At 44.5% G+C, this 12,005-nt stretch overlaps 1 protein-coding gene across 6 annotated transcripts in view; it reads left to right on the top strand.

Annotated features, from left to right (window-relative positions):
* Window positions 1-21: 21 nt before the first annotated feature.
* Window positions 22-12,005, top strand: part of relch (RAB11 binding and LisH domain, coiled-coil and HEAT repeat containing) — a gene marked incomplete at its 3' end in the record, with an annotated part of 37,698 nt that continues 25,714 nt past the window's right edge. For 5 of the 6 annotated variants that reach the window (XR_014637475.1, XR_014637476.1, XM_084475347.1 and 2 more), the window contains exons 1-8: window positions 22-557; window positions 5,708-5,797; window positions 8,929-9,000; window positions 9,169-9,224; window positions 9,337-9,450; window positions 9,981-10,175; window positions 10,530-10,624; window positions 11,859-11,973. Coding sequence is in view for 4 of the 6 variants with exons in the window: in XM_084475347.1 (XP_084331473.1) it covers window positions 86-557; window positions 5,708-5,797; window positions 8,929-9,000; window positions 9,169-9,224; window positions 9,337-9,450; window positions 9,981-10,175; window positions 10,530-10,624; window positions 11,859-11,973 (1,209 nt within the window). The remainder of the gene's footprint in view (window positions 558-5,707; window positions 5,798-8,928; window positions 9,001-9,168; window positions 9,225-9,336; window positions 9,451-9,980; window positions 10,176-10,529; window positions 10,625-11,858; window positions 11,974-12,005) is intronic. The other variant, XM_084475348.1, reaches the window with a different exon arrangement.

Here is a 12,005-nt window from a genome sequence, read left to right as displayed (position 1 = left end):
GTCCGTACAGTCAGGAAGGAGTCTGATTATTAGCTACACTGGAGGGGCTGCAAAAAAAAACACCATACATCTCGATAGTGCAATAATGGCGGCGGGTAGCGTCAACCCGTTTAACCTCAGCGACTCAGAGGAAGAGGCTGAACGACGACCCAATGAAACCACGGACACAGAGCGGAGCCCGAACGGAGGTGCAAGCCCGGGGCCTCCGGGCAACCCAACCAACCCGTTTGCTACACCTGTAGACGCCGAGCCGCCGACCCTGCTGCTGTCTAGCAACCGAACCAGCCCTAGCGCCGAGGGGATCTCCGTATCGGCCGCAGCCACCGCCGCGATGACAGGCGGCACCGCGGACACACGGGTGTCCATTGATGCCATAGCCGCACAGCTATTACGGGACCAATACATCCTGACAGCCCTGGAGCTCCACACTGAAATGTTAGAAGCCGGAAGAGAGCTCCCGAGACTCAGGGATTATTTTTCCAACCCTGGCAACTTCGAGCGACAGAGCGGCACTCCACCCGCCTCCAAAGACCAGGGACTGGGACCCGGGACCCTGAGTAAGTGATACATGATGATGGCACGTTAGCCACCTCGACGTCAGGCTTCGTCGGCTTGCTACTGTTCATCTGGAAACGTTGTTTGGCTTTTCAACTGGGTGAATTTTGGTGCTAGATTTAGGGCCGCATGAGGAGACTGTTTTTGTGTCTCTGTGCCTATTGTTTTACATCCCTAGCACAACCTCACTGCCGTATATGTAGGCTATAATGCAGTTGATATAAAAGGGAATGCAATTTCCGATGTGTGCTTTTTTATTGTATTTAAATGCATATGGCGATCCATCGAGGTGTCATTGTTGCAGGTGCAATTGTAACGTGTGTGTTTAGCAGTGGACGGAGGACTGGATCGTGGTCATGAGAGGGGCGTTTCTCTGGATTCGGAATTTCACCCCACTCCTCTGGCATTATATTACGATATTACTGCGCACACACACACACACACACACACACACACACACACACACACACACTAGTGACACACTATGCAAATGGTAACCAAGGTGACCACGCCAGCGTTTGCACAGCAGGGGTAGTATTACCTGAGACCAAAACTCAAGCAATGGAAACACAGCTTGGGGATTTAATCTTTATGCATTAAGGAATCAGAGGTAATTCATTACTGTTGTTGGATTACACTGGGAGACCCATTACCAACAAACAGACACAAAGCACACACAAAGTCAGACTGAATGGCAAAGAAATTGTTTTTGTCTTGACAAGATAATGTGGCCAAGAATGACTGTGGGTTAAATAATCATGGGGATTTATTAGCCAATTTGTTCTGGGGTTATTCAAGTTTTATTTCATTACCGTACCAATTCACATGGCATAAGAGATGCAACATACATAGCTAAAAACAAACTAAAGGCCAAGTAGAAATTTAGTATAAGATAATATTTAGTGTAAGTAATAGTACAAAAACTATCACTGCTAAAGAATAGCAGTAATTGCCAGAAGTGAAGTGTTATAGAGAAGGCTTGAGCTCCAAAAGGTAACACAATCTTTTTTTTAAATGATATTTGAGATCCTAAAAATCCAGCCGTTAAACAATGACAAACCAAAAATACCTGTTTATTTATTTCCTGAAAGGCCTCATGTTAAAAACAACATCTACTAGAGTTCCAGACAGAGCCTAACCTTGAATATACACAAATTTATCATAGACTACCCTACACATTCAAAGAAGACAAACTGAGATGTGCTCAACATGAAACCAGTTGCTATCTGATACACAATCACTTCCCATTGATTTATGGGAGTGAAGAGTTTGCCTGGCCTGTGTGGTCAAGATAATGTTGGAATGCACAAGCAAGTCTTGTGGCCCGGACAACCAAACACTACACACATTGACGCGAAGCAAAACCTTTCCAGTTAGCCTATTAGCTTTTTCGCAGATAAAATTTGAGTTAGAATGATCCCCATATGCACGGCCCCAAAATCTTCGAAATAGTATCGAAATACATAACCAAATGCTTGGCCGTTTAATGTATGGGAAACTGACAGGAACAGTGGGCGGGCGGGTATCTGGGTTAAAAGTGACAAGCTTCAGGAGGGCCTTCTCTCCATATGGAACGCCTCCTTAGATATTGGCTGGCAGCATTGCAATCTCTGGAATGAACATTCACTACCTCTCCAGAGAGTAGACTCTGGAGGTTATTCAGTGGTCATGGACCAAGTTGCCCTACAACTTGTGTTCTAGATAAGAATATTTGTTTTTTTACATTCTGCAGAAAATTTAAATGAGCATCTAGGTCTACTTTGTGTGGTATAAAGGCTGAAGAATTAAACTACAGAGGATAAATGTGATAAAATCTAAATAACAAATTTGGATTCAATCAAATCTGGGAAAAGATATGCTTTAACAAGTATTTATATTCATATATAAATATATATATGCACATTGTATGATATGAGATACTTTAAGATTAAGGGGTATAATAAAGAAGCTATTGAGTTAATTTGCCTGGTGGATCTTTTACATAATTTACAATCATCACTGCACTTATAAGAACAATAAATGTTATTCTAGATTTTTCAGAAGGTCTCTAAGGGCGCACTCACACTAGGCAAAGTTGCTCTGCTCATCACCATCTATACCGTGGCCTGAGCACACCTCTCCGAAGTGTACTGAGGCCACGGAATTTAACTGTACTTGAGTATGGATGGCGTGCTCACACTAGCCAAACCATCTAGACTTTAGGGGGCAAACGTACTTGGGCACAGTACAGATGGCCTAGTGTGAGTGCGCCCTAAGCCAACCATGACCCAATCGACCGATGCAGCCAGTTTATAATGCTGTTACATTAAGGTAACATTTACGTCGTGTATGCATTCTGAAAGAGCAGTCTGTCTGTCCTACGATATAACGCTGTGTCTTCCACAGTATCGCAACCAGGGAGGGAATCTGTCACATGACTCTTGAAGTCTACTGTCACCATGCTGCTAATTTGCTGGCTGAGCCACTCGCTAGTATGAATGGCACTCCCTCTCCCTCCTGTTTTTTTTTGTGTAAGTGTGAATGTGTGTTAGTCACACACTAACAATAGATGGATAAGGAGCATTAGGAATGCAACCATCCCACTGTGGCTGTCCCATGTTGATTTTGAAGTTTTACCTCCATCATCTTCCATTTCCTAGCCTAGGCTATGCAAGCTTCAACAGAACATAAGGGGGTTGGGTGGAGGTGTGGCAAGATCGGAGGTGTGCAACACATTGGGGGACACCCAATGCTGGGTGTCCCTAGTATTTGGGACAACTGACTATTTCCTTGTATTTTTCATTGATTGGTGAAGCTGATCGTAAGAACTAGCATAACCCGTCCGCACCATTCTGTTTGCTGAAACCTTTACCCAATATTGTTTGGTTTCAAAGCGAGTCTTTATTGTTGTTTGCGCCCGTTCGCTTTTGTGCGGGCATCTGTTTGCTGAACGGAGATAGAGTCTGGCAGTCATCCGTTACACTATTGAAACAAACAGTGCTATCGATTCGGTGCACCTAAAACAAACCATTATATCTACAATACTTCTACTCATCACCTCCCCGATCGCTCTTCTGCTGCTGTCACCTCTGCTCCGCTGCATCGCCTGGACACAGAGGGACTGCAGACTCTGTGCACTTCTGTGAACAGCCCGTTAATACGATTGTCAGAGCCCTGGCTGTGCTCCATTCTGTTCGGTCCCGCCTCATGCCGCCTGCTTCATTAGCTCGCTGTCCTTTGATAGCGTGCTGTGTACACCCTTTTGATGTTAGCACGTCGTTTGTCATCCGCCGATGACGTGTGTGTGTGTGTGTGTGTGTGTGTGTGTGTGTGTGTGTGTGTGTGTGTGTGTGTGTGTGTGTGTGTGTGTGTGTGTGTGTGTGTGTGTGTGTGTGTGTGTGTGTGTGTGTGTGTGTGTGTGTGTGAGAGAATGGTGGGTCTTTCATGAGCCCTCTTCCCATTTTCAATTGTCAGACACTAAATCGAATGTATAGCACATCGATGCATCACGTTGTAGTGTGTGTGTGCATCACAGTCGACCCATGTCCTTAAAAGGCACAAGTGAACGTTTCAATGTATCCGTGGGGCGTGGTCTTCACTGTAACTGGCTACCAGCCATGCCAATACACCAAAACAAATAAGAGCATCTATGCGATCCAAAAGGCCCCGCCCACATATTAATAAAACGGTTGGCAGCCAAGAGCCAATCACCATCTACTTAACGTTACAGTCCGCTTATGGCAGGTTCTTAAGCACTCTCTACACTACCGTTGCAAACAAGCACATGGCATGCTGGATGAATACAGATTGATGCCCTAGCAGAGAGAGAGGGATTGAGGGAGAGCGACTGAGATGGAGTGATGGAGAGCAAGAGAGGACAAGAAAAAGCGAGATAGAGACGGATAGGAAGAGATAGACGAGGGAAGAAATGGAGCGAGAGAGAGTGAGAGGGGACCATGGGGAAAGAAGAGTGTCTGTGTTCTGTGTTGTGCCCTGCAGGTGTGCATTAAAGGGCTGACTGTCTGAAATGTCAGACCTGTCTCGGTGCCCTAGACTATCGCTGCCAGGGGGACACAAATCCCAAAGGTCGGCCTCCATGAAAATACCCGGTTTCTTTTTGCTGTGTCTCCCTCCATCATGCCTCGAGTTGCTGTTTTTGTTCCTTGCTTCCCTGTCCCATTTGTTGCCTATGAGCACACGCAAAACCACACTGTAGTACTTTCACGTTGTGTTCACTGCTCACTGTTCGTCCCCTGAGTATACACATCTGACGGGACTCTTCTATATTGCGTTGACTCGTTATTGTGAGGTATTTATCTGTGTACTAAAAACATGTGTACAACTGAAACAACTGTGTACAAAAAGATGTGGCAATGTTCATACACCAATTGAAATGCAAGATCCATCTTATTGAATTCAGAAATAATGCGTCAATCGGTTATTAAGTTATGGTCAGTCGTTTGAATGTGATATGAGAACAATGGGATGATGGCGTCACATTGTTTGTAGGGCTATACATGCTTCATTCCAACTTGTTGTGCCTCAAAGCACGCTTTAGCCAACCCCATCCCACCCAGTAATGTAATGAAATAAACTAAATGAACATTGAGTAGCTAGGTCAGCAGCTAACCATGTCAACACACAAGAGGATACACCCCCCTACCCACCCCCCCCACACACGCACACACACACGCACACATGCATTATTTTTCTCCCTTGACCTTTCTCTCTGTAGTGCACTCTTTAATACTTATTTTTTTGCCAATTAAGCACTAATAATAATTTTAAAATGCACCCCACGCACACCTGTAAATCTAGCACAGTGAGGTGCTACCCTCAACTTGACCTTTTTATTTATAGCATAATCAGAGAGCGAATATCCCTCTTATTTGTCTTAAAACCGGAGAGGACAGACAATGGAGGAAAGCTAACACCTTGTATCTTAGCTCTCAGGGATGTCCAGTTCAGTTGAAATAGGAGCACAGGACAGCTAATGCAGCCGCTGTGTGTATTGTTTCGTATCGAACAGATAGACAATAAACTTTTAGGATTGTAATCATTATTGTGTTGTCCTTCAAAGCTGAAGTTGAATTGTGTGGGTTTGCTCCATCAGAGGCCGATCTACTGTGTCTTATGTTCTTCCTCCATCTCTCCTCCGGTCCTGTCTGTGCAGATCGCGCGGGCAGCATCAGCACGTTAGACTCGTTGGACTTCGCCCGCTACTCGGACGATGGGAATCGCGAGACGGACGAACGGGTGACAGGTAAGTCCAGCAGAGCGGCGTCCCACCCGCCAGCCCCTCACCTGTCCCCGCCAACTTCCATCCTGGGAGGGAGGGGGGGGAAGAAGGATGTCAAATCGAGCGCTGAAAGTGCTGAGGATGTCATGTTGCAACTTCCTCATGGCCCTATGGCCTTGATCTTGATAAGCACAGCCCTAGTACAATGGTTCAGCTTTTCAACCCACAGTATCAGAATCAACTGAAGAACTTCTGATTCCAAAGAGTGAGATCACAACATTGATAACGATCGTTTAAGTAGGTCACACTAGTTATCTCAATGGCTCACATGGCTGGGTACAAGCATGATTTTTTTTTAAGCTTCAGACATTTTGTTTGTCTAAATCCTTCTCGGCTATTGCCGAAACACAGTAGATGAGTTTTTACCGTTAACATAATTCGACCCGACACCCCCCCATCAACACCTCGTCCACACCCCCTTATTTCCACACACACACTCCACACCTTCCGCTCTGAAGTCATGGGGTATTTTAGGTGACAGGTGTTTTTCACCCCCCGCCGGCAATTTAACGAACCACGTCCACCCGGGATCTTGGGATGCCATCGTGACACACCAATAAGCACGGGCTCATGCTAGATGAACGCATCATCACCACGCAGACACACGCCGCCACGCAGAGTCATCGAAACACACACACACACACACACACACCTCGTCATGGACTGGAACATTGGGCTTGTTAAAAAGGCGATCCATGTTGTGAATAGTGGAACAAATACATTGGATTTATTTACAGTCTATATGCAATATATATATATATATATAAACAGCTGCAGCGCATTCGATTAATCATGGGTCTGTAGGCATGCCAGTGCCCCTAATTAACATCATGAGCTACACCTGTGTTCCCACTTACACCTGTATGCTTAGACGCCACATGGGCCTTTGGGTCGAACGTCAACGTCGCCGCCATATTGGACAGGCCAAGACTGGACTGTTAACCAAAAAAAACCGCACTGGAACGTTTCTCAACCGATTTCAATTATTTCATTCAAGTGTTTATGATCTACATATATATATATCTCTATCTATCTATCTATGCTCCCGGGTGAGCTGGAACCCGTTTTTAAAATAATAAATAGAAAATAATATATAAATAAATTATATTAAATATATATTTCATATAAATAATCGTTATTTATTGTTTACTCCATGTAGATCACAAACACTTGAATGAAATAATTGAAATCGGTTGAGAAACGTTCCAGTGCGTTTTTTTTGGTTAACAGTCCAGTCTTGGCCTGTCCAATATGGCGGCGACGTTGACGTTCGACCCAAAGGCCCATGTGGCGTCTAAGCATACAGGTGTAAGTGGGAACACAGGTGTAGCTCATGATGTTAATTAGGGGCACTGGCATGCCTACAGACCCATGATTAATCTAATGCGCTGCAGCTGTTTTCCTCCCTACCATCGCACCTCAGTGATGAATCTATTACTAGAGAAAGTGCATTATAGTGGATAGTGTATCAAATATGCTTGTTATGAATCTCAATAAACCCCTAAAGTACATCTAATCTAACTAATCTAATGTAGTGGCCCCTAATTCATTCATTGTAAAGTTAATACAGTAGCAGCTCCAATGCCAAATCAAGGGCTCTTGAGAAAATTGTAATGTGGAGACGAAATTGTGGCCCAATCCCATTACTCTCCTCTTAACAAGAATACTTGCTTTGAGTGCCCTTAGCTGCAAGATAGCTACCGAGATGGCTAGCGCTGAAGGGTTGATTTTAAGGGAAAAACAGCACGTTAAGTATTGGGACACCGTACCCCTTTGCTGGAACGCGCAAAATCTAGGGTTAGGGATCAAATCTAGGGGAAGAGGGAGAATTGGGACAGGGCCTAAGTCTACCTTCCTCCTCACCAGTGGAAATGTTTCCGGTGTTTCTCCTGAATTTATTCCACACACGCCATCCCTTCTCCAAATCTGGCACCTTTTCCCCAAAACAACGTCCTCCTCCACCACCTTCTCCCCCCCCCCTCCCTTTTGCACCCTGTACTCCCTTGTCAAAATGTCCGCCCCCCCGGCTGTCTGACTCTGGGTTTTTCTAGCTTTCCTCTGACGTTGATCAAACTCCCAGTGAAATTATCCTGGACAAGTCACACCATCCAAGACTAGCTGTCCCTTTATTTTGTTTTTGTCTTTTCTTTTCTTGTTGTTTTTGCTTCATTTATTTCCCGACCTGTTTTTATTTTGTTTTGATTCAGTTTGATTGTTTTTATTTTTCTATTTAGTTGCTCTTTGCAGTGTGTGCACTCTTGTTCTGCTGGTAATGCTGTATCATAGCCTTATTGTAGATTGCTTAATATGTCAATTGCCATTATTGTACAAGGAGCAATATAGCCTTCATTATAGAGCATGAATCATTGTCAAATTCAACTTTAATGGCAGAACTTCAGTGCACAAATATGCAACTTATTTCTGTTGTGTCCCATTGCTTAAAAAACGAAACCTACTTCCCCATGTGCTTTTTTGCAGTTACACATGCAGCGATGCTATACGTTAAACGCTGGTTTAACGTATAGCAAATTAAAGTGTTTTCAAAATCTTGACAACAATTTAAGAATAATTGGCATTATCTGAGGAGCATCTAATGTTTGTTAAACACAATTTTATTGTTGACATTTTAGCATAGTTTGACCTCACACTTATCAATTGCATGAGTTAGTGACTTGAAACCAATAAATCCATTGTCGGACAGCTTCTAGGGGCCGGTTGCTTAGCGTTTTTGCGCATATATTCAGATGTTTAATGAATTGGGAGTAACAAATTTCATCTAAATCAGTCCTTTTTGTGTACACTTCTGTTTTTGAGATGCGCCTCACAGTGCGGGTTTGACACACACTAATGGCTCTTGTCATCCTTGACTTGGCCGGTATGATCTGCTGCATGTGCTTTTCACAGCCATGGATTGCATGCCTTTTTCTTTGTTTTGTGACTCTTCAACTTTTAGTGTGATTGTGTTCAACCTCGTACCGCCATCTTTTGTTTTTTGTTGTATATTTCATTTTCATTTTGACCTTTTTAATTCCTGACATCGGTTGGATGCACTTCCTGTGTGTGTGTGTGTGTGTGTGTTGTCACTTCCTGTCCAGTGCTGGAGTTTGAGCTACGGAAAGCAAAGGAGACCATTCAGGCCCTGCGCGCCAACTTGACTCAGGCAGCAGGTGTGGCGTACTTTAAACTTCTTCCAAATCTCAACCTCCTGTTTTCTTTCCCTCATTTATTTCTTGTGTTTCTGAGAGATGTGTCTCTACATTGCTGCTTGACCTCCTGTTGTCAAATGTTTTAAATACCATAGACATCATGTCTTCATCTTTTCTATTCTATTTTAGAAAGTGAACTGACCTCACAGGAAAGGAAAAAACACAAGTCTAGTGTTGAGATCCAGGTACAGTACATGGCAATATGGAAACAAAGCACTAGATCCCAAGTGTCTGGATGGATCATGGAGGACCGTGGACCAATAGCGTTCCAATCTGTGTCTCCCTCTCAACCCTCAGGATCCAATCCGACAGCTGGAGAAACGAGCCTTAAACTTCCTTGTCAATGAATATTTGTTAAGGAACGAATACAAACTTGCTTCCATCACCTTCTCTGACGAAAACGATGACCAGGTAATGTTTATTAAAAAAAAAAAGTATTATTTTGAAGGCCCAAGTTTACATTTTACTTGCATTGGGTTCTCGTTTAAAGATGCTAAGGCTTCAAGTTGAAAAGCTCTGTCAGAACCAAATAAAGTAAAAACTGCTGACAGATCATTTTTTAATATCCACCATTAAGTACAGGGCATTACTGTTTTTCAGAACCACAATTTGTGTAACTAGCGCCCCCTGTGTTTGTTCTATGATGATGCCTCTGTTAAAAAGGGTTTTCAGGCCTTGTTCATTTTGTTTTGCCACATTTCACATGAAATGAGCTGTGGCAGTTTCAAACACAACAATGTCTCCCCAAAATGGCAAGGAATTACACAAGGAATTCCTAAAAAATTACCAAAACGTTATTACCATAAATAACATTCCTATGCTCCAATGCTTCCCAAACGGATGTGGTTGTTGCAATGTTGATGTCACAACTCATGATGTAAAAGGACTACAAGAAACACAACCTGTGTGTGTGCGTGTGCGTGTGCGCCATGGCCTGGCAGGACTTTGAGCTGTGGGACGACGTGGGCCTCAACATCCCCAAGCCCCCTGACCTGCTGCAGCTCTACAGGAACGGAGGCTCCGTGGCCTCGTCGCCCCGGGAGACGGCGGATGTGGCGGTGAGCATGGAGCTCGGCGACCTGCCAGGGAACTACAACTCCCAGGAGCTGTCCAAGAAGCCTGACCTCTTGCAGCAGGTGAGTTATCCGTCCTTTAGATATCGGTCCTTCTATATTCTTCAATTCATAAACGTTACTCATTTTTGATCTTTGACTCCCTGTCGTATGTCCCTATCATACCTGTAGTCGTCATTGAGCTAGATTCCCTTTTTCACAGATTAATTCATTGGATTCAAGTGCCTCCTATATGACATGGAAGTCCCAGTGTTGGTTATAGCTGTGCATTAAATAACAAAGATTTTTTTTCATGTTGGAGGCCAATTACTTTTCATCCATTGCGCATGTTAGCCTCGAGTATAACAGCCTAATGTGTGTGTGTGTGTGTGTGTGTGTGTGTGTGTGTGTGCGTGTGCGTGCATGCGCGCCCTGCAGCAGCAGACGGAGCTGGTCCAGGAGCTGGAGTACCAGATTGGCCTCCTCAACACTGAGAAAGAGAGCCTGGCTGAGCAGATCAGGAAAATGCACAGGTGTGTGTGTGTATCTTTGTGTTGGCCTGTGCCATTTCTCATTTTTAAGGCACCTTAGAACACAGCGCCTTTAATTCTTGCCAATTATTTGTTTTCACATTGAACATTTTTAAGGAGACATTTTATGCCTCATACCCACTGTACACGTCCGTCGACGGATCTCATTGACTTTACATGGGACGCTCCCGAAATGAATTGTGGGTCCGTCCGTCAAATCGGCTCCGTCTCTTGCGTCCAAAAGTTGAGAAAAGTTTTTCAAAACTTTTCAGGCAGCGACGGATCCGTCACCCAATCAGATCGAGTTATACGCACGTTATACGCAGATCATGTTTTACCCCATGCGTCGGACACGCCCACTCTCTTCCGTCTACGGACGTGTACAGTGGGTATGAGGCGTGAGTCTCGAGGTGTCCCGGAGCAAGACACCGAACCCTAACTGCTCCCGTTGATCTGGCTGTCGCCTTGCATGGTTGACACCGCCGTCGGTTTGTGACTGTGTGCATGAATGGGTGAATGTTAGGCGATTTTCTCCACCATAATGATAGTGATTTTGCATGAACAGAAAAATATATTTCCGATACCTCAATACCTAAAATCAGTGTGCCAACCTAGCTTAGAGTTCAAGACGTTTTTTTTCCTCAGTCCCACAAAATGAATGACTCTTCAAAGGAACGGAGCACGGCGGTTGCTATGTTTATACACGGTGCAATTTGGCTCGTTGTTGTGACAATGCATCCAAATAAACCTATTTTAAGCACAACAGGTTGCGCAAGAGCAGAAACCCTGATTGATGTGCTGGTCAGTGGCGTGGCCGCATAAGAACAACTCAGAAACTAAACTAGCCTTAAATGACCACACAGGCTCAACCTTACTCTCAAATTAGTGCGGAAGAACTCCTGAAAAACAACCATGTGCAGCACAATCTCCAATACCGCAGCTATTTAACTGCTGGCTCACTCGTGTGTTTTGACTTGGATTACGCACGTAGCGGTGGGTTTCATTCTCACGTCTCTCAGCGGAGCCGGTGATGACCGCTATATATCAATACGCAATATTCACTTTGTGTCTCATCCCACACACCCCTCTGTATTTGACAACAACAAGCACATTTTCTTGTTTTTTAAACTCTAGTAAAGTTCCCATTAAAAGTACCAGTGAAAAAGCGCCGTGTAAATAGAGTGTAGTTGTGTTTGGTCTAATGTCTCTGAAGTGGTCTTCCATTCTCTTCCACCAGTGAGATTCAGACCCTGAAGAGGTGCGTTTCGTCCCCGCCGTCGGCCTCCCTAGACCTGGGCGGCTGCCCCACGTCTGGCGCCTCCTCCACCGACTCATCGGATCTTCCGTCCACGGTATATGTGAAGTGGCGTCATTCAGGGAATAT

This window comes from Micromesistius poutassou (assembly GCF_964030765.1).
Source record: "Micromesistius poutassou genome assembly, chromosome: 11".
In the NCBI taxonomy this organism is placed as follows: domain Eukaryota; kingdom Metazoa; phylum Chordata; class Actinopteri; order Gadiformes; family Gadidae; genus Micromesistius; species Micromesistius poutassou.
Note: the sequence above shows the minus strand (reverse complement) of the source record. Positions and strands in the feature narration are given on the sequence as shown.